The sequence below is a fragment of the Girardinichthys multiradiatus genome, chromosome 21 (assembly GCF_021462225.1).
Source record: "Girardinichthys multiradiatus isolate DD_20200921_A chromosome 21, DD_fGirMul_XY1, whole genome shotgun sequence".
Lineage (NCBI taxonomy): Eukaryota > Metazoa > Chordata > Actinopteri > Cyprinodontiformes > Goodeidae > Girardinichthys > Girardinichthys multiradiatus.
The window spans coordinates 38807835-38830972 of NC_061813.1; the positions used below are offsets into that span (position 1 = coordinate 38807835).

General features: G+C 42.4%; 1 protein-coding gene across 1 annotated transcript; it reads right to left on the reverse strand.

The window, feature by feature from the left end:
* Positions 1–987: 987 nt before the first annotated feature.
* Positions 988–21713, reverse strand: cip2a (cellular inhibitor of PP2A). The gene is made up of 22 exons (XM_047350013.1): positions 21554–21713; positions 21248–21350; positions 16209–16356; positions 16001–16113; positions 14000–14094; positions 13824–13920; positions 11310–11432; positions 10813–10958; positions 10659–10734; positions 6836–7075; positions 5846–6008; positions 5516–5663; positions 4774–4873; positions 4564–4682; positions 4271–4448; positions 3889–3963; positions 3666–3776; positions 2864–3060; positions 2521–2634; positions 2307–2389; positions 2062–2201; positions 988–1481 (listed from the first exon to the last, which is right to left on the reverse strand). Exons 2-22 carry the CDS (start codon positions 21347–21349, stop codon positions 1335–1337), a joined length of 2715 nt encoding a protein of 904 aa, XP_047205969.1. The 5' UTR covers position 21350; positions 21554–21713; the 3' UTR covers positions 988–1334.
* Between the last annotated feature and the right edge of the window lie 1425 nt (positions 21714–23138).

A 23138-nucleotide genomic window follows, 5' to 3' on the forward strand; every position in this document is an offset into this window, starting at 1 on the left:
GGTCGGATGAAATATGCTAATTTTGTGAGATAGGAATTTTGGGTTTTCATGAGCTGTATGTCAAAATCATCCGTATTAAGACAATAAAAGACCTGAAATATTTCAGTTAGTGTGCAATGAATCTAAAATATATGAATGTTAAATTTTCATCATGACATTATGGAAAATAATTAACTTTATCACAATATGCTAATATTTTGAGAAGGACTTGTATAAGGCTTGAAACAGCTTCAGAAAAAGGTTTTTAGCTCAGAAGTCGGATTTATCATTTGAGGCAACTGGCTACAATAAAACCACTTCCTTCTCTGTTCTCTCAAACCTCCAGTCGGTCGTGGCAGATGGCCGCTCACACTGAGCCTGGTTCTGGTTCTGCTGGAGGTTTCTTCCTGTTAAAAGGGAGTTTTTCCTCTCCACTGTCGCTACATGCATGCTCAGTATGAGGGATTGCTGCAAAGTCAACGCCAGTGACTGTCCACTGTCTCTACATGCTCATCCAGGAGGACTGAATGCTGCAAGTTACTGACTGGATGCAATCTGCTGGGTTTCCTTAGATAGAAAAACTTTTTATCCAATTTGAATAAAAAGCTAACTCTGACTGAACTGTTCAATGATTAGGATTAATTGGAATGTATGTACCTGACTTTGTGAAGAACCTTGAGACAACACGTGTTGTGAATTGGCGCTATATAAACGTAACCTTTGCTTCATCTCCACTAACCTGGGCAGAAATTGTTTCTTCCCATTAATTATACCTACTGGGCTTGGTTTCTGTCAATAAATATTCAGGATTGAATCGTTTTAAATTTCTAATTTTTTACATCAAGTTTAACCAAGTAAAGAACATCTGTTTTATTCCTGAACAGGTTTGGGTTCGTCACCGCTGTGGACCAATCCGAGCAAAGTTGGGACAGATTTTAAAGTAAATGAAAGCTGGTCTCACTGAATCACTGCAACATTGAAATAAAAATCTTCAAATGGATCCAGAGAAAATGTTGATCATAAAGTTCATTTAACAGCAATAAAGGTTTTACTATCCATTCATTAAACAAAAATGAAATAAAGTTTAAGTAATTTTTTTCATGATACATTTTAGTCCCAGGAGCTTAAGTTAGTTTAATTCATTAACTAAACTCACACAAACATTTGAATAGAACCAAACAATAAAAACAGACAAAAACACAAAAACTATCATCACATAAAAAAGTTCATTTTAAAATAATTAATTACATGTGTTTTATTAGGTCTAAAAAGATGAATTCATGTTGGAAAATTCATCTCTGAGTCCATGAAGGAGCTCCTGCTCGTTCATCCAGACGGTGGTGGAGGTTCTCCCCTCACAGCGACAGGTTGACGTCGCTCTTCATCTTCCCGCTGCTGAGGCTGTGGATCATGGCGATCATGGCCGAGTGTTTGTTCAGCTCGTCTTCCTTCTGCTTCAACTTGGTCTCCAGCTGACCTTTCTGCAGCTCCAGAGAGGAGGCCTGCAGCGGGGCAAAGGTCAAAGTTTCTATTTAAAACCTCGTCAGAGTGAAAAACATCAGGACTCTTTCTCAAACATGAGCTGCGGTTTGTAACTCCATTTAGAAACATTTCAGGGTCTTCTACGTTCTTCAGCTCCAACAGAAACCTCCTCACTTATCGGCCACCCTGGGAAAAAGTCTTAAAACAAATTCATCTGTAACTGAAGCAGAACAATCTGACGCTGAATCCTTTAATCCCAGTAGCTCCACTAAGTCTAAGGGAACTAATTGTTCCTGGGAGCTGAGACATTTTGGACCCTTGCTGTTAACACCACGTAAACTCCTGGGTTCTGTCTGATGTTCGGTTCTCTTCAGCTCAGCCCACAGACTTTCTGGATCAGCCCACAGTACAGATTCAGGTCAGGGGCCATTTTAGGAGAGGCTCTACAGCTGAGCAAAACTAGCCCGGTCCTGACTGGTTTTTATAGAACCAGTAAAGAAGAACCAGCTTCAGCAGGAAGTGGAAATAAACCCACATTTTGACCTACAGGAGAAACAGAACAAATTAAAAATGTGTCTCCACTGCTAGCTGACTGATCACCTTGATGCTGGCGTCCTTCCTGGCTTGTTCTGTTTTGTTGAGTTCCTTCCTGAGAACATCCACCGTGTCCTCCAGGTCTCTCCTCTCCTGGTCCTTTTCCTTCAGCGTCTCCTCTTTGGACCGCAGGTCGGCACGTAGCCCTAACAAGAACAGAATCATGAAGAGACATTTAAAGATTTACACCTGATACGATAACTTGGTTTCAGTGGCTAAATCACCGCTGCTCTTCCACATGAACGTCTCACCTGTAATGTCGCCACTTTTCTTCTGTAAGTCCAGCTGGAGGGATTTGATCTCCTCCTCTCTCTCTTGCAGCACCGACGTGATTCTAGAAGACAGATGAGACAGAAACAGCACCGAGGTTTTGCTTTGCTCACATAAAGAGAATGAAGGGGTGAGCAGCCTCCAGCTGTCACATAGATGAAGTAAAGAGAAGAAAGGTGGTGGTGGTTTTCCTACTTGTCTTTCTGCTGTTGGAGAACTTCGTGGTTCTTCCTCAGAGCGTCGTTCTGTTTGCTCAGAGAGATGTGAGCCGTCTGCAGCTCCTTCAGCAGACGCTCAGTTTCATTAAACCTGCACATTTAAACAAAACATCTCAGTCATCAGGTTTGATCTCCAGCTTCCAGGAAAAGAAGGTTTTGTCTTGAAGATCTGCATCACTGTCTAAATGTTTCAATCAAAAATACTCCAACCCAAGCCTCTTCAAGCAGAAATAGATGGAGGCGTTTACGTGGACCTGAAAACTCCAGGAAGAACGTTTAGCCTTAATTCTGAAAATGTAGCTGATCCGTCTGCCTCTGACCTGTTGAGCAGAGCATTGTAGGCTCCTTTGAGAGTTTGGTGCTCTTCAGAGTCCCTCTGCAGCCTGGTGTTGTGCTGCAGCAGCTCCTCCATGTCAGCTTTGGATCGCTCCACCTCCAGCACCTGGTTGCTCAGCTCGCCCTGCAGATCCTCCTTTCGACGCTCCGCATCCTTCAGGAGGCCGGCCAGCTTCCGCGCCTGCGGGCGGAGGTTGGAAAATGAAGAGCGAACAGAGAAACTGCAGATAAAAATGTTCCTCTGATGGTTCAGTTAGTCTGGATGAAACGGGCCTGTTAGAGAAAATCTGGGGAATAGATAATCCAACAACATTTACCAGTAAGGTCATTTATTAACACCTTGAGGTCATGTTTGTCCATGTTCTGAAACTGACGACCTTTCATGACTTCTTCAGCGTTAAACAGCAAAGCATTTATTCTTTCCTAATCTATGAACAGCCTAGAGTCACCAAGGTTCTACCAACAAAACCCTCCTGGCAACCCGGTCCAGGCTTGGAGTCCCTGAACTCAACACCTGAAACCTGTTGTTCCTGCACTGCGACGTCTTTAACATCACGGCCTGTCTTTGTGGTCACTGTTTGCAAGACTGCATTGAAGCTCATTATTTGGTTGATCTGGAGAATCTCCTCCCTGATGTTTACCCTGAAAGAGAGACTGTATTGGATGCTGCAGTTTTCTGTTTGTACGTGCCGTGATTTTGAACCAGCACCAGCTTCCCGATGTGTAATAAATATTTACACACCAGTTCACCTGTATTCAGGAACCTCAGTCAGGTGTTAAGGTTACCTCAGCCTCAGCTTGAGCTCTCTGGAGTCGATACTGAGCGATGAGACGGTCGGCCTGAGAAAGAGCCAGAGCTTTGGCCTCCAGAAGGTCCTGGAGACGACTCTCCTTAGACTGACCGGGAAACACAACCAAATACAGAATCTCTCAGAACTCCAACTTAAATAAATCAGTTGGACGGGAAAATTACAGCATCCATCAGGTTCTTATGTTTAGTTAAACTTACAGCAAATCCAGCCAGCTTCTGCTCATAAACGTCAATGATCTCAGAAAGAGGCGAGTCCTTCGTCTGTTCCTGCAGCTGGAAATCACAACAGGAACATTAAGAAAAGCTGCAGTTTCACCAGGAAGCTAATCTCCTGCTCCAGACCAGACATGTAGACACTTGACCTTCAATTAATGACGTTAACGTTTGGTACAAAAACTATTTTATATTCTGGAGTGATGAGGGACACTGGAAAATACATAGAAACAAGCATTTCACTTCACAAAAGTATTCACACCCTCAGTGTTACAAGTTTGCTCACCCCCCCCGTCACACACGGTAACTTTACCGTGTGTGACGGGGGTTAACAGGTTAACGCCGTGAAATATGAAAGAGACTCTACCTCCAAGCCGCTCTGTATCTTCTCCACCAGACTGCTCACACTCCTGTAACCACTGCAAACATCCATCGTGCTGGTGTTTGTCCTGAGAGGTGGGACGTCCTGCACAGCTACACGCTTCGCCGACAGCTCCGCCTCCCTCTGACGATAGCCGTTGTTGGCGGCGATACTTTCCCCCAGACTACAAGAATCAAGTTTGACAAATTCAGTCAACGGCAGCACTTCTGTCCCCAGTTCTCCCAATAGTTGCCGTGGAGCGATCAGTTTCATTGTGTTGTTTCCTGTTAATGACTCACACCAGCGATGGGAAGTCTGGAAGGGGCGTGGCTTCAAACAGCAGAGCGAGTCCGGTCTGAACGTGCTCCCTGAGGTGGGACGTCAGAGCCAATGAGAGGGGAGTCACGGTCCTCTGGTCCTGAGGAGAGATCACGAGACAGACGCTCTAAGCACCTGGGGAGGTAAATATGAAGTCCACCGCGTGATGATGGGAGACGGTTTGGGTTTACCTGCAGCATCCTGTAGAAGCTCGTCTCCATGTCCTTCACCTGCTGCCTCAGTTTGCTCATCAGCTCCAGAGTCTTCAGCAGAGCTTCTGCACACAACCAGCTGGAAGGAAAATCACATGACTTTAAAAAAATATGTTTTTAAAAAATATATTATATAATATAATGGTATAATAAACATTTTGTACAAAAAACTCATTTGTTCACGATAAAACACAGCAGGCATGGAGGACCATTCCTGCCATAATTAAGAATAAACACAGAAATAAATAGATTGATAAATGAATGACTCGCCCAATAAATAGTTTAATTAATGCGTCATTAAATCCAACAAATAACTGGAAGTTATTGATTAACTGAACAATAAAATCAGATATAAATTGATATTTGCATTTAAATGATTAGCTGTTATATTTATGTCTGTGGTCTTATTCTTATTTCATATTTATTTTAGTTTCTATTTTTCACAGATGTGATTTTTTTAACCCTTTTATTTCTTTCATATTTATGACCTCCTATTACCAACAACAATGTTCGTAAAGATTAATATTTGGACCTTTTAAGTCTTAACCACAGATGTATTTTCTCCTCTGATGATGTTTTTATTCTTAGTTATGGCCGGACTGGTCCTCCATACGGGTCAAACTAATCCTCCAACAGAACTTATTATATTTTCTGAAGTTAACATAGATGTGTGACTCATATAAATAATATAAAACGCTGATCCAGTGTTCCTTCGACTCACCTGAGGTCGTTACTGGAGACAGGAGGCAGGTGGGTCAGAGGGCTGTTGCTATGACAACAGGACAGGAGAACGTCTACCTGAGAGAGGCAGAGCTCAGCGCTCACCTGAGAGGACACCAAAGATCTGGAGGAGTCCTCGCAGCAGAGGGGTAGAGCAGGTTAAGGAAGCAGTCACACCTGGTTCTGTGGATCTGGACTTCTAAGGTCCAGAATCTTAAATTTAATTAGAAAGAACCTGATCAAAACTGCACAACGTGATGCCTTCAAGTAGGCATAAATACAGTAATAAAGAGGCACATGCAGGCAGAGTGTAGGGTGTAGGTCAGGATATTGAGCAGCAGGGTGGAGACGTGGGTGATGCGGTGGCAGTGTTTTCTGAGGTGAGGGTCTCCCAGCGCAGGATCGAGGCCCTTCAGAAGCCCCAAGACGACAGGAAGCAACATTTCCACAAAGCTTAACATGGATTCAGAGACACTCTCTGCTCCCAACGACTCCTGGATGGACAGACAAACCCGTCAGGACAGAAGAGGAGAGACCGACTCAGACACATGCAGGAAAGCAAAGGAAAAAACAAAACAAAAATGTTGTTTTCTTTCAATAAAATTAAGATTTCAGGTCATTTACTGCAGCAGTCTCAAGAATGTATTCAAATGAAAAAGATTCAGACACTCAGTTTGTGTGCAGAGTGAATGCAAAATAATTTATGGGAATGAAAAACGTTTTAGTCACAAAAAGAGGAAAATTAGGGTTGCACGATATCTCTGCATTAACATCGGCATCTGCAAATGTTTATCATTTTCTAATACATCCGTGTCAGTCCAATGAGTAAAACTGTGCCGATATTAACAACCCAGGTTTATTTCCATCTGTGTATGTGTTTCTGAGGTTCTGCTGTTTCATGATCAACCAGCACAACCTCGACGAGTCTCTAGTCTGTCCGTTTATCCACAATATGTAAGCAGACCTGGAAAATCCTTAAATCAAATTCCATGTTTTTCCAGACGGCGCTGGGACCCTGGTTGGTGTTTGTCATGAGAAGATGCTGGTGCAGAGTTTGTCCTCTAGGGGGCAGGAAACAACTGAAGAACAGCTGCTTGCAGTCGGACACTTTAACACATTCCAGTCCTATCCGATTTCTCATTAAACTACTGCACCTTAGATCCATACCATAATATTATCTGCAGCACTCAGTCAGAATCACAGCACTTGGTAATTTGTTTGAAAAGTTGGATGAAAATTAAAATGTGCTTCCTGTATTATTAATACTAGTAACAATCATCCTAAATGCGCTGCAAAGCAAATCAAAGAGTAAGAATCAAACCTCCAGCAGCTCGTTCAACAGCTGCAGCGTCTGCAACAAGCATTTTTCAGCGCCGTCCACAGGTGAGCTGAGCCACTGCACCAGAGCCAACCCACACTCTGGTTTCCGACCACCGTCCGCCCCGGATCCCTGCCTGTGACCTGCAGGTCGGAGTTTGGGTCCAGCCGGTCTGAAGACCACGTCACAGAGCTGCGAGCGCAGACCTCCAATTCTGCACATGGCCAGGAGGAGCTCCAGCACCTGCAACAAGACAGAAGCTGCATTAAAACAACAGTTACTGTAATAAAGGTGATTTCAGAGCCACGAGGCTGCTGGTTGGTTAGAGATCCTTCCTCCCATTATAAATGTTTTCTATCTGGAAGCCTTAATGTCCAGGTTTAAATGTTGAACTTTCTCTTTAAATCTTCTTCTGTTTTTGTGTTTCTGAGCCTCACCCTGTTGTCTACAACCTAAAAAATATCAACTTCTCCTCCAGTCAGGAATGTCTGAAGTTTGAATTCACGACAGGCCTTTGGTTTGACCCACAACCCTAATCATTTTCCAAGCCTCGTTCACAGGGAAAACCTCTACATATTATTCCAATGAAATTCAGTGTCTCAGTTTGGTACAGCTTTTATGTTCTTCTGTTTTCAGACACACAAATTTCTCAGAGACATATTTGAACATGTTTCTGTGGCAACGGTTTACTCGATGGTGTGTGGCCAGTTTAAATCTGCTGCTGTTCACGCATTTGAAGACATCGCTCACCACCAAGTGACACCTCTAATCAAGACGGAAGTATCGCCGTCGAAAAATGTCAGGCATGTTTCTGAAAACAAAAGTGTCCACATTTTAACACAAGAATCTCTGATCAACACGAGCATGTTATATGTTGACCTACGCAATCATGGGAACGACCGCTGATACCTTCCACAAAGAGGGGAAGCTAAAATGTCATTACTAAAAAGCTGCCTGTTCACAGAAAGTTGTATCTACAGGTCCTTCTCAAAATATTAGCATATTGTGATAAAGTTCATTATTTTCCATAATGTTATGATGAAAATTTAACATTCATATATTTTAGATTCATTGCACACTAACTGAAATATTTCAGGTCTTTTATTGTCTTAATACGGATGATTTTGGCATACAGCTCATGAAAACCCAAAATTCCTATCTCACAAAATTAGCATATCATTAAAAGGGTCTCTAGACGAGCTATGAACCTAATCATCTGAATCAACGAGTTAACTCTAAACACCTGCAAAAGATTCCTGAGGCCTTTAAAACTCCCAGCCTGGTTCATCACTCAAAACCCCAATCATGGGTAAGACTGCCGACCTGACTGCTGTCCAGAAGGCCACTATTGACACCCTCAAGCAAGAGGGTAAGACACAGAAAGACATTTCTGAATGAATAGGCTGTTCCCAGAGTGCTGTATCAAGGCACCTCAGTGAGAAGTCTGTAGGAAGGAAAAAGTGTGGCAGAAAACGCTGCACAACGAGAAGAGGTGACCGGACCCTGAGGAAGATTGTGGAGAAGGGCCGATTCCAGACCTTGGGGGACCTGCGGAAGCAGTGGACTGAGTCTGGAGTAGAAACATCCAGAGCCACCGTGCACAGGCGTGTGCAGGAAATGGGCTACAGGTGCCGCATTCCCCAGGTCAAGCCACTTTTGAACCAGAAACAGCAGCAGAAGCGCCTGACCTGGGCTACAGAGAAGCAGCACTGGACTGTTGCTCAGTGGTCCAAAGTACTTTTTTCGGATGAAAGCAAATTCTGCATGTCATTCTGAAATCAAGGTGCCAGAGTCTGGAGGAAGACTGGGGAGAAGGAAATGCCAAAATGCCAGAAGTCCAGTGTCAAGTACCCACAGTCAGTGATGGTCTGGGGTGCCGTGTCAGCTGCTGGTGTTGGTCCACTGTGTTTTATCAAGGGCAGGGTCAATGCAGCTAGCTATCAGGAGATTCTGGAGCACTTCATGCTTCCATCTGCTGAAAAGCTTTATGGAGATGAAGATTTCATTTTTCAGCACGACCTGGCACCTGCTCACAGTGCCAAAACCACTGGTAAATGGTTTACTGACCATGGTATCACTGTGCTCAATTGGCCTGCCAACTCTCCTGACCTGAACCCCATAGAGAATCTGTGGGATATTGTGAAGAGAACGTTGAGAGACTCAAGACCCAACACTCTGGATGAGCTAAAGGCCGCTATCGAAGCATCCTGGGCCTCCATAAGACCTCAGCAGTGCCACAGGCTGATTGCCTCCATGCCACGCCGCATTGAAGCAGTCATTTCTGCCAAAGGATTCCCGACCAAGTATTGAGTGCATAACTGTACATTATTATTTGAAGGTTGACGTTTTTTGTATTAAAAACACTTTTCTTTTATTGGTCGGATGAAATATGCTAATTTTGTGAGATAGGAATTTTGGGTTTTCATGAGCTGTATGCCACAATCATCCATATTAAGACAATAAAAGACCTGAAATATTTCAGTTAGTGTGCAATGAATCTAAAATATATGAATGTTAAATTTTCATCATGACATTATGGAAAATAATGAACTTTATCACAATATGCTAATATTTTGAGAAGGACCTGTAAGTAAATGGATTGAAAGTTTAATGGAAGGAAAAGCTCTGGTAGAAAGCGCTGCACAAGCAACAGGGATAACTGCAGCCTACAGGATTGTAAAGCAAAGAACATTCAAGAGATTTAAAAGGTGTAGATGTACCTAGAGCTTTAAGTTCAAAACCACCACCAGACAGATCTACCAGACTGTCACCACCCGTATGTTAACCAACTTAGGTCAGAAACTTCCTACCAGGACTAAGAAGAAAATGAACTGGACTGTTGGTCCAGAGTTTTCAGATGAAAGTAAAGTTCGCCTCATTGGTCTGAATTTCTGGGTTTTATCAGATGTAAGCCATCAAAATGAACAGAAATAAATACTTGGAAGTAATTCACTCTGTGTGAGATGAATTTGTAGAGTAAAATAACAGAAAGTCACAGTAGAAAGTGATAAAAAAACAAACAACATGCGGCTGTGATAAAGTGTGCAGTTTGCATGCAGTGAATGAATTAATAACTGTAGCATTACGTGGAAACAGAGTATCTTCAACCTTGATGACCTAATTAGTTTGCTGATAAATCAACTAAGTCTTATCTTGGAGCTCTTTTTAATATCTTGGAGCTGTTCAGTTTTGGTGGGAAATATTAGCAGCAGCTGTTTGAGCCGGGCTGCACGCTGCAACAACCCAGTTCCTATCTGGGAAGAGAGGAAGTCATTATTTCATTAATTTATCTGAATCAGGGAGTCAAATGCAGAAGGTCAGTCGAAGGTTGAAAAGTATCACTTTGTTAGAAACTTGAAGTAATTTTGAGCCCGTCGAAGTAAAGGTTCCTTAATATTATGTAAATAAATAGCAGTTGACTCTCTAACAGTATCTCTGCTTGATTGTTGTGTTTGTACAGTTAATGAGGTACGAGGAAGATCAGCTGTTAGAAGAATCTTTTAAAAGTTAAACATAGAGCCTCACCTATGCGCCTCTTTAAGAGACAGGAAGTGAAAACATGAAATTCCTTCAGGCCATCGTTAAATCTATATAATAGTAGAACTGAGAACAGAGTTTCTTTAAATCAATCTATTCACCACAACCCATTTCCTGTCAATGCTCTTCCGCCTTTGGCCTGATAAAAAAAAAAAAAAAAACACCAGTACAGAAAGCTGCCGACAGATGAAAAATCTGTCTGAGGCACAAACTCCACCCAGCTGAGAAGTTCTGGACACAACATGGTGTCTGTGCATGTTTGTTTGGAGGTGAAGCTCCTCTGTCTCACCGTGGCTGCAGAGTCTGGGTCTTTGGAGCGCAGCAGCCCCAAAACCTGAGACAAACATGCTGAGAAGTGCTGGTACCTACAAATGGAAATATGGTTTTCAGACAGATGTTCAATCCAACCGCTGGTCGTAAACAGGTCATGAGATCCAGCCCACCTTGTGAGGTAATCGGCTACTTTGGAGTTCTTCAAAAGGTCGACAAGGAGGTCAACCGAGTACTTCCTGGTCAGAGTGCCGTCGCCGTTCACAATGATGTTGAACACGAGCTGGAAAGTTTGATGGATGTTCTTTGCATCAAAAAGCTACCGATAAAAATAAACACAGAAGAGCGGCGATCAGTGATTCAGAACAAAGACCCAAAAGCGTATTTAAAATCCAGAAGTGACAACAAAAAGAGGAACCTAAATTAATAAAAAGCGACATGTTGTGAGTTATTTTCGCCAAATGCACACAGAAACCCTGTATACAAAAAACAATGAACATCCGCACCAATTCTCGTAAAGAAGGAAACTTCTAAGTGTTATGATGCAGTTTCAGTAAAGCCAAAGGAGCCAAAATACTTTAAACATCAACTTAAAAAGAATAAAACAGGCCTGGCTTGATTTTCTGTCATCATCGGGTGTTTAAATGTAACCAGAGTGGCTTCACCTTACCTTCTCGCCCACCTTCTCATTCAGAGTGAGGCTGGCCAGGATGGACAGCGTGAAGATCACCACAGTCAGACTGTTGTGAGCCAGAAAGTTGATCAGAGTCCGGTAGAACTGCCTTACGTTGTCCTTCAGAAAAATAAAAAACACGTTTTACACACAGGAAGCCGAACATCCAAAGGCAACCATGAGGTGACGGCGTTCCTGCTGCAGGTTTGGGCTCTGTGAGGTTTGAACCAGGCGGGTAAATTAAATTTAGACTTGTCCAGCCCTATAAAACTCATCTGTGTCATCCATGATTTATCAATCTACAATTAAACCCATTTCTCAAAATGAACGTAAGAAAATATGGAATCACTTTTCTTAAAATAAACGTATTCTTTCAAAGTTAACATGCTTTAGGTTAAACAAAGTTTATAATCAGATAAAACAGCCAGATTAATGATAAATATAGTTTTCAATGATGATTTTATTTATTAAGAGGAAATGCTATTCAAAACAACCTGGCACTCTGTAACAAGCCAATGAATTAACAGTAATTAACCAAACCAAGGCCAGAAATAAAAATCAACAAATCTGTTAAATAGAACCTTTCTGACAACAGGAAGTAGGTTCTGCAGTAGGAGTTTTCCTCTCCATCGTTGCCACAAGCATGCAAAGTATGAGGGACAACTGCAAGATTAGCGACTCTGTGCAATCAACTGTCCACTGCTGCTAGATGCTCAGTCAGGAGTGAACGCTGCCAGTCAGCGACTCCATGCGATCTGCTGGTTGTGAATTGGTGCAACATTAGTGTTTACTGACTGGAGCTGAACTAAACCTCTCTAGGGGCGGCCAGCCCTGTGGATTGAAGTGACAAAAGATGAACTTCTGGGAAGTTGTGAGTCTGGTTACATCTCTGAAGTATTAAAATAAGAGAATATGAAGGATTTTGGAAAGGCCTAGTCAAAGTCTAGATTTAAATTTGATTGAGAAGCTGTGACTAAGGATGGGTACCGAATTCAGTACTTTTATAGGTACTACCTGTACTACCGATTCACGTAAAATCAAACAGAACCATGTTTCGTTACCTAAACGCATCATTGTGACACCGAAGGAGTGGAAGAGTGGCCAACACAGCATCGCACGCACAAGAGCGTAACGACGTCAGTAACCGCTGGTACCGTCAACAAAGCCCGGCTGATAGAACGTATGGCTCCACTTTTCAAAATAAGATGCAGATTACGCTGCTGCAATATTTGTGACGCAAAATTCAAGACCAGCGGCAGTAATACTTCTGATCTGAGGAAGGTCCTGCAGCGTCGTTTCCCCTACCATTATCATTATCCAAGGGGGACGCCCCGCCCTGCCAACCAGACCGCCCGCCCCCCAAGAGGATCACGGCGTGTAGTAATAGTATGTTTTAACAGTTAATGACATTTATTTTAATAGATCTACTCTACTTTCTATGGCCAAACTTGACAAAAGCAGGACAAAAACACACTCCTGAGACTCTGTGCAGCACTTCCTCTCCTGCAGCAGCAGCAAGGCGAACTCTCTACTCCTGGTACACATGGCAAAAGAAGAAGTACACAAAATAACCCAAGTGTTTCATGCCCTGCCCCTGACAACCAGCTAAAGTCCAGTCACCACCCAATAATTTGTGCATTACACGGTGTAGTCAGCTAAGGGATTTAATGTTGAAGAAACTGAAACATCTGAGATGTTACAAAACAAACAGCTGGATGTTGTTTTAAAATATGTTCATTAAAGTTTAAATGTTAAGCTGAAATGTTTTGAGATTTTATTTTAAAACCGGTACCGAGTATCGGTTCAAATGTGGTAGGTACCCATCCCTAGTTGTGACAGAACCTAAACAGGCCGTTCATGATGCAAAACCCTCCAATGTGGCTGATTTTAAACAATTCTGCAAAGAAAATGGGCCAAAATTCCTCACTGCAAATGATCAGAAAAGCCTGATGGCAGCTGTAAGAGAGAATCCCCTTTTCACACAGAGCCAGGGTGGATTTGACCCGGAAGGTCAAAACAACGTGTGAAGGTTAACAGACGCAGAGGATTAGAGAACATCTTCAGCTCTTGATGGTGTCTGACAGGTTTTTGCATGAGAATGTGGGTATGTGAGCTGGTCAGACACCAGTGGTACCAGTAGGTATGCGAGAACATTCAACCACCCTGCAGGGTTGTAAATAGTCTCATTTTACAATTTCGTTACATTTCTCACAATATTTATATGATTTTTCATCAATTAAAACATCGCTGTATTTCTGGACTAGAGGAAGTCTGTCTTGTAAAGCTCCACCCAGCGACTCTAAGCCATTGTTCTGATTTGGACCCAATCATAAATCCAACCAGAACTTACTTTTAGGAGACACTCAGCTGAGGCTCTACTGGGAGCCACGTGGGAGAGACCTGAACACTTTAGCTGAGAAACATCTCATCAGTAATCTGCAACATTTTCTCTGAACCCAAACTTTGCAGCTGAAAAACTCATATCATCCTTGAAGGGTGAAAAACGCTCACCATAGACTTGATGTGGCACTGCACCGAAGGGTTGTCGCGACAAAGGTTGGCCATGACGCCGAGGCAGGGCATGATGATGTCCTCATTCTGAGACTGGCTGTGGTCAAACATGGAGGGGAGAAGATGACCAAACAGCAGGGTGGATTCAAGTTTCATTAGGAGTTTCTGGTTCTTACATGTTGGTCAGGAGAAAACTGATGAGCTCATGGATGTAGTTTGTGAACTGGAAAGTGCGGGTGTTGTATGTCAGTTTCTGCAGCACCTGAAGACACTGAAATACAGAGGAAACAATGTTAAAATGACATCAGGTGGAGAGTACTATTGTATAAGAGCTCCGGTGTTTAGTTGTGTCTTTCTCTGAGACAAAGCCAGCAGCAATGCATACTCTCTGTTCTTTTCCCCACAGAAAGTACTCCTGGCTCAGTGCTTCTGTTTTCTGTGTCTGCTCTCTTCTATTCGGCTGCAGCAGATGTCCGCTCATACGGACCCTGCTTCTGCTGGAGGCCTCTTTCTGTTCATGGGGAGTTGGCACTTTATAAATAAATGAAACTGAACCAGAACCTGATAGATTTGTACTGAACAGGTTTGGACTGTACTGATCCTAATGCTTTTGAAGGGTTTGTTTCCAAAGCAGATCAGTCTAACTATGTGGGACTAATTGCCAGCATGACGTTGAAGACCTTAAAATGTTTGGGTGATGAGACGGAGTTTTTACATGTCTGACTGAAACAAACCAGCTGCAGCCTTCCTGCCTCAGTTGCCTCACGATCAGTCTTTTTCAGTTTTTATAATCTACTAAATTTAACAAAAAGCCATTATTTAGGACCAGAAGCAGCAGCTGAGGCAGAAAGAAAAATGAAAAGCATGAGTTCTGACATTAGACTTTTAATTTAAGACTTTTTATATGAAGAAGATATTCGGTTGACGCATGGAGTAAACTGGGTCACGTAATAATTTGATATTTTTCGTCATTCATGGTGATTAATCTTCTTTTTGCTGCATTTTTGATCAAGACATTCGGTTGTCAGTATCAGTGTCGAAACAAAGCAATACGTTTTAATGTGCCAACGTAAAGGACAAACTGGGACCATCTCCCCCTCAGAAGGGTCGTCATGGTTTCCTTCCTCCTCTGCAGAGTTGCTACAGTTTGACCACAGAACAGAGCTGCACATGTAAACAATCTTTCTCAGCTCAGTAAAACCAGTAGAAGGTGAGATACGAGCGTTTTAAAACTCAACTTCTCCAGGACTGAATGTGAACAAGTTTGGAAACTTAAAGCTGAAAGTTTTAGCAATGAGATAAACATTTTTAACTTCGTATTTATGGATCTAATTAGCAAACAGATTCTTACATCCTTTTTCATCTCGGTGATGGAAACGTGTGTAACGTTCATCATTTTGCATAAAAAGGCCTCTGTTTTTTCAGGCCATGACTCAGAGTAACATTTCCTCATCAGATGCACGACCTCTAACCTTCTTATAATGCTGTAGGCTGTGATAGAGGCTTTCATTTAACATTTAAAAACTATTACTAACTGCTATGGATCATTTAGAAAACTGATAAGGAATAAAAAATCTAAATATACGTTTATGAAAAAACAAACCTAAGTAGTTAAAAGTCTCCAGTTTCTAACTCTGGAAGAACTTTATGTTAGATTCAGCCACAGAGAAGGAGACTTCACGACCCACTGTAAGGTTCCAGCAGGTTCCAGGACCATCTCCTACTAGGTTTCCACCAGTGCAGAGCTTGTTCAACACTGGCACCAGGTAGGTGCTAAGCTTCAGGAAGTAGAAGGATAGGAAGCAGAAGACTATTTATACAAAGAAGAAAAGGTGCGAGCTACTATGACTCCCCAGATCAGGACCCGACTGAGAAGCTGTGGTCAGCTCTCATAAAGTAGGTGGAGACACAGAAGCCAACCAACTCATCAACTTCAAGCACCAAGAAGATAAGATTTGGTCACCATCAGTCAGGATTTGCTCCACAAGCTGATATCAGGCATGTCAGAGCAAAATAATGATGGCGTTAGGAAGGTCTGAGGCTGGCAACACTCACTGTTTGCATTAATTTGACACATTTAGAAAGACAAGAGTTTGGAACCTATTAGATGTTTTAAATCATTCTTTAATAAAGCAAATAAAATATGTAGAAGTATCTAAAAGCAGTGTTGAGCTTACCTGTAGCACCAGAGGTTCTCCTGGTGTGCTGCTGTGGCAGTGGATGACCGCAGCCAGAGTGCTGGTGAGGTTGTAGCTGCTGTGCAGAATTTCCCGACTGGCATCATCACTCCCTGCAAGACAGGAAAAAATGAAACGGTACTGATCCAGGACGGGCCCAGTTACTGCCTTAAAATCAGTGCCTTAACTGGGTTGTGGAGGATCTTACCCAGCTGGGCCAGCAGGGAGATGATGGAGCTCGTCAGGGCAGGACTGGTGTTTGGGTTTCCTGCCAGCTCCACAAGCCCACTCACACACTCAGTGGGTAAAAACTGACCCGAGGACAGCAGGTTGTCACATTTCAGGCCAGAAACTTCCTGAAACACACAACAGGAAGGTGACCAATACACACTGGGCTAAACGAATGATAAAATCACAGTCAGGCCCAAAATTATTCATACTCTGCCAGATTTTGATTTTAAGTAATCTTTCAATTTTACCAGCCTGGTTCTTCGGATTAGAACTAATATTACATTTGTGGAGCAGCCCAGCCAGAGTCCGGGTTTGAATCTAATCGAAACTCTGTGGACGGAGCTAAACATTAGGGTGATGGTAAGTAGGCCTTCTAACCTCAAAGAGCTCATCACCAAAACACCAGCGGAAGCATGAAGACAGCTGCTCAAGAGTCAGGAGAGTTTTAACAGTCTAGATTTCTTCACTTATTACAGGTCCTTCTCAAAATATTAGCATATTGTGATAAAGTTCATTATTTTCCATAATGTCATGATGAAAATTTAACATTCATATATTTTAGATTCATTGCACACTAACTGAAATATTTCAGGTCTTTTATTGTCTTAATACGGATGATTTTGGCATACAGCTCATGAAAACCCAAAATTCCTATCTCACAAAATTAGCATATTTCATCCAACCAATAAAAGAAAAATGTTTTTAATACAAAAAACGTCAACCTTCAAATAATCATGTACAGTTATGCACTCAATACTTGGTCAGGAATCCTTTGGCAGAAATGACTGCTTCAATGCGGCGTGGCATGGAGGCAATCAGCCTGTGGCACTGCTGAGGTCTTATGGAGGCCCAGGATGCTTCGATAGCGGCCTTTAGCTCATCCAGAGTGTTGGGTCTTGAGTCTCTCAACGTTCTCTTCACAATATCCCACAGATTCTCTATGGGGTTCAGGTCAGGAGAGTTGGCAGGCCAATTGAGCACAGTGATACCATGGTCAGTAAACCATTTACCAGTGGTTTTGGCACTGTGAGCAGGTGCCAGGTCGTGCTGAAAAATGAAATCTTCATCTCCATAAAGCTTTTCAGCAGATGGAAGCATGAAGTGCTCCAAAATCTCCTGATAGCTAGCTGCATTGACCCTGCCCTTGATAAAACACAGTGGACCAACACCAGCAGCTGACACGGCACCCCAGACCATCACTGACTGTGGGTACTTGACACTGGACTTCTGGCACTTTGGCATTTCCTTCTCCCCAGTCTTCCTCCAGACTCTGGCACCTTGATTTCTGAATGACATGCAGAATTTGCTTTCATCCAAAAAAAGTACTTTGGACCACTGAGCAACAGTCCAGTGCTGCTTCTCTGTAGCCCAGGTCAGGCGCTTCTGCCGCTGTTTCTGGTTCAAAAGTGGCTTGACCTGGGGAATGCGGCACCTGTAGCCCATTTCCTGCACACGCCTGTGCACGGTGACTCTGGATGTTTCTACTCCAGACTCAGTCCACTGCTTCCGCAGGTCCCCCAAGGTCTGGAATCGGCCCTTCTCCACAATCTTCCTCAGGGTCCGGTCACCTCTTCTCGTTGTGCAGCGTTTTCTGCCACACTTTTTCCTTCCCACAGACTTCCCACTGAGGTGCCTTGATACAGCACTCTGGGAACAGCCTATTCGTTCAGAAATTTCTTTCTGTGTCTTACCCTCTTGCTTGAGGGTGTCAATAGTGGCCTTCTGGACAGCAGTCAGGTCGGCAGTCTTACCCATGATTGGGGTTTTGAGTGATGAACCAGGCTGGGAGTTTTAAAGGCCTCATGAATCTTTTGCAGGTGTTTAGAGTTAACTCGTTGATTCAGATGATTAGGTTCATAGCTCGTTTAGAGACCCTTTTAATAATATGCTAATTTTGTGAGATAGGAATTTTGGGTTTTCATGAGCTGTATGCCAAAATCATCCGTATTAAGACAATAAAAGACCTGAAATATTTCAGTTAGTGTGCAATGAATCTAAAATATATGAATGTTAAATTTTCATCAAGACATTATGGAAAATAATGAACTTTATCACAATATGCTAATATTTTGAGAAGGACCAGTATAAGGCCTGAGGGTTCATTACATTCTGAGTTTAACTCATATCCTAATCATTCTCATCTGATTGTGTTAAACAACAAGAGACTTTATTCTATCAAAAACAAACTTCTTAGTTGAATAAAACATTTTTTTCAGCATCACTATGACTCCAAGCATGTCTCCAGATCCAGATGAGAGGAAGATTAAAGTTCTGGAATGCCCTAAGCACGGTCCAGATCTAAATCTGTGGGGTCACCTTTGGAGGTCTAATATTGTCAATGCTGAGAAACTCCCACCAAAGAATTATGAAACTGAGTCAAACGTGTTTTAACAAAGTGTTGGAAATGTCACATTATATGTGGAAAGCTTTGAAATGATTCATCATGGCCACATTTTGTACATCACTAACCCTAGCATGTAAAACAGCACTGTCTGCGCTGGGAGTTCTCTGCTAACATTATGGTCTGTAATGAATCATTCGAACACCATCAACATATTTTATCTACACTCTGCAAAGAAAACAATCAGGCATTACTGTTATTTTTGTCATAAGGTAATGTGCAGTTTAACCACCATCCAAAGGCTCCATATGACACCAGATGATTGTTATTATTAAAACAAGCAGGAGTCAGTCGTGACTCAAAGGATAGAAAATCTATATGAGTTACTAAAAATGCAGTAATAATAAGCAAGTGTTGCAATCACTTCCATTGTCTTCTGATCCATTTTAGATCCATTTAATTTGTTAATTAACTTGTTTTAACAAAAGCTCTTCTGAACAACCAGTTATTGACAGGTGCAACATAAACCTCACAGACTTCCTTTCTTTTTGCCTAGTTGATACATTCAAGCAGATCACCTGGTTCAGTTTGAGTCTTTCTGCCACAGCTTCCAAGGAAATTAAAAAGGATGTCCAGGAACCACCCAGGTTCCAGCCGGCCATGAACTGGACACTGCTGGAACACCAGTGGCACTGTTCACAGTAAAGCTCATTTTGTTTTGCCTCGATGAGAAGATGTGTTTGGAGAAGTCAGGGTGAGGGTTTCCAAACTAAGAAAACTGTATTAACCATCAAGCAAGGTAGCGGCAGCATCATGCTGTGGGACTGGTTGGCTGACAGTGGAATCAGTGGTTGAGAACCGGATAAAGCAGACTTAGTTTACGTTGTTGGAACAGCCTGACCCCAAAGCCTGTTTAAATGTGTGGACTATGCTTAAAATCCGAGTCTGTGCCAGTTAACAAACCAGTATAAAACCAAAAAGATATGCGGGTCCACATAGTAACATCTGAAACCGGATAAGATCAGTTAAAGAGCCAGAAAATTGTTGAAAGCCACAAAAGACACATCTATCATTAATATCAGTGGAGTGTGTGTGGATATCTGAACCAGTATGTGTGGATATCTGAACCAGTATGTGTGGATGTCTGAACCAGTATGTGTGGATATCTGAACCAGTATGTGTGGATATCTGAACCAGTATGTGTGGATATCTGAACCAGTATGTGTGGATATCTGAACCAGTATGTGTGGATATCTGAACCAGTATGTGTGGATATCTGAACCAGTATGTGTGGATATCTGAACCAGTATGTGTGGATATCTGAACCAGTATGTGTGGATATCTGAACCAGTATGTGTGGATATCTGAACCAGTATGTGTGGATATCTGAACCAGTATGTGTGGATATCTGAACCAGTATGTGTGGATATCTGAACCAGTATGTGTGGATATCTGAACCAGTATGAGTGGATATCTGACCCAGTATGTGTGGATATCTGAACCAGTATGAGTGGATATCTGAACCAGTATGTGTGGATATCTGAACCAGTATGTGTGGATATCTGAACCAGTATGTGTGGATATCTGAACCAGTATGTGTGGATATCTGAACCAGTATGTGTGGATGTCTGAACCAGTATGTGTGGATGTCTGAACCAGTATGTGTGGATGTCTGAACCAGTATGTGTGGATGTCTGAACCAGTATGTGTGGATATCTGAACCAGTATGTGTGGATGTCTGAACCAGTATGTGTGGATGTCTGAACCAGTATGTGTGGATATCTGAACCAGTATGTGTGGATATCTGAACCAGTATGTGTGGATGTCTGAACCAGTATGTGTGGATATCTGAACCAGTATGTGTGGATATCTGAACCAGTATGTGTGGATATCTGAACCAGTATGTGTGGATATCTGAACCAGTATGTGTGGATATCTGAACCAGTATGTGTGGATATCTGAACCAGTATGTGTGGATATCTGAACCAGTATGTGTGGATATCTGAACCAGTATGTGTGGATATCTGAACCAGTATGTGTGGATATCTGAACCAGTATGTGTGGATATCTGAACCAGTATGAGTGGATATCTGACCCAGTATGTGTGGATATCTGAACCAGTATGAGTGGATATCTGAACCAGTATGTGTGGATATCTGAACCAGTATGTGTGGATATCTGAACCAGTATGTGTGGATATCTGAACCAGTATGTGTGGATATCTGAACCAGTATGTGTGGATGTCTGAACCAGTATGTGTGGATGTCTGAACCAGTATGTGTGGATGTCTGAACCAGTATGTGTGGATGTCTGAACCAGTATGTGTGGATATCTGAACCAGTATGTGTGGATGTCTGAACCAGTATGTGTGGATGTCTGAACCAGTATGTGTGGATATCTGAACCAGTATGTGTGGATATCTGAACCAGTATGTGTGGATGTCTGAACCAGTATGTGTGGATATCTGAACCAGTATGAGTGGATATCTGAACCAGTATGTGTGGATATCTGAACCAGTATGAGTGGATATCTGAACCAGTATGTGTGGATATCTGAACCAGTATGAGTGGATATCTGAACCAGTATGAGTGGATATCTGAACCAGTATGAGTGGATGTCTGAACCAGTATGTGTGGATGTGAGAAAGGCCAAACCAGACGCTCCTTGGAGCTCACCTCCAGTTGTTTGTGCAGCTGCGCAGCGTGCTGAGCGGTCCTGCTGTCTCTGTACTGCTGGATGGCCAGCAGTAGAGACTTTAAACACGTCGTTATGTCCATCCTGTAGGGAAAAACCGCCAGTTATAAACGACTAAACACGTAACACGTCATTTCAACTAACGTCCATCTTGATCACTCAGGTTGCTAACATTAGCTTGTAGGTTAGCTTACAGTTTCACGACAACATAAGAAGTCAGGAGTTCAGTAAACTGCGTTTTATGAGTTTGTGTGTCAGAATAAATCTGTTTGTTTGTTCCTGAGTACCTTCGTTACTTTTTCTGTCTTCGGGAAACATCAACAGTCTCCCCGGCAGAAACACAACAGTAACTTCCTCCCGCTTCTGCTTCGAACAGAGAAGGAACAAACCATGTACGAACACGGGGGGAACCGACCGGGTCCGTTTTCATTTACGAGGCAAATATCGCTTATATGTAACTTAAACGTAAACTTTATTTGAATAATATATCAGTAGGATTAAATTAGAACAACTGTCGTGACTAAAAACTGTCTTATTATCAATCTCACAGCTTGTTTAATATCTTATCCCCCCTTGCAGAAGGAAGGAAATACGTAACCTGCGGAAGTGTCGCAGCGCTGCTCTGAAAAATTAATTTAAATAAAATATAAATACAAAATTAAATAAAGCTTGAAAATAACTACAATTAAATTAAATAATTTTAAAGTTTATTTTATTTATTCAATAAAATAAATAATAAGCTAAAATAAAGTTTGTAAGATTAATTAATCACAATAATTTACACAAAACTCCTAAGAGTATAATTTTACTGCAATACAGGTCCTTCTCAAAATATTGGCATATTGTGATAAAGTTCATTATTTTCCATAATGTCATGATGAAAATTTAACATTCATATATTTTAGATTCATTGCACACTAACTGAAATATTTCAGGTCTTTTATTGTCTTAATACAGATGATTTTGGCATACAGCTCATGAAAACCCAAAATTCCTATCTCACAAAATTAGCATATCATTAAAAGGGTCTCTAAACGAGCTATGAACCTAATCATCTGAATCAACGAGTTAACTCTAAACACCTGCAAAAGATTCCTGAGGCCTTTAAAACTCCCAGCCTGGTTCATCACTCAAAACCCCAATCATGGGTAAGACTGCCGACCTGACTGCTGTCCAGAAGGCCACTATTGACACCCTCAAGCAAGAGGGTAAGACACAGAAAGACATTTCTGAACGAATAGGCTGTTCCCAGAGTGCTGTATCAAGGCACCTCAGTGGGAAGTCTGTGGGAAGGAAAAAGTGTGGCAGAAAACGCTGCACAACGAGAAGAGGTGACCGGATCCTGAGGAAGATTGTGGAGAAGGGCCGATTCCAGACCTTGGGGGACCTGCGGAAGCAGTGGACTGAGTCTGGAGTAGAAACATCCAGAGCCACCGTGCACAGGCGTGTGCAGGAAATGGGCTACAGGTGCCGCATTCCCCAGGTCAAGCCACTTTTGAACCAGAAACAGCAGCAGAAGCGCCTGACCTGGGCTACAGAGAAGCAGCACTGGACTGTTGCTCAGTGGTCCAAAGTACTTTTTTCGGATGAAAGCAAATTCTGCATGTCATTCGGAACTCAAGGTGCCAGAGTCTGGAGGAAGACTGGGGAGAAGGAAATGCCAAAATGCCAGAAGTCCAGTGTCAAGTACCCACAGTCAGTGATGGTCTGGGGTGCCGTGTCAGCTGCTGGTGTTGGTCCACTGTGTTTTATCAAGGGCAGGGTCAATGCAGCTAGCTATCAGGAGATTTTGGAGCACTTCATGCTTCCATCTGCTGAAAAGCTTTATGGAGATGAAGATTTCATTTTTCAGCACGACCTGGCACCTGCTCA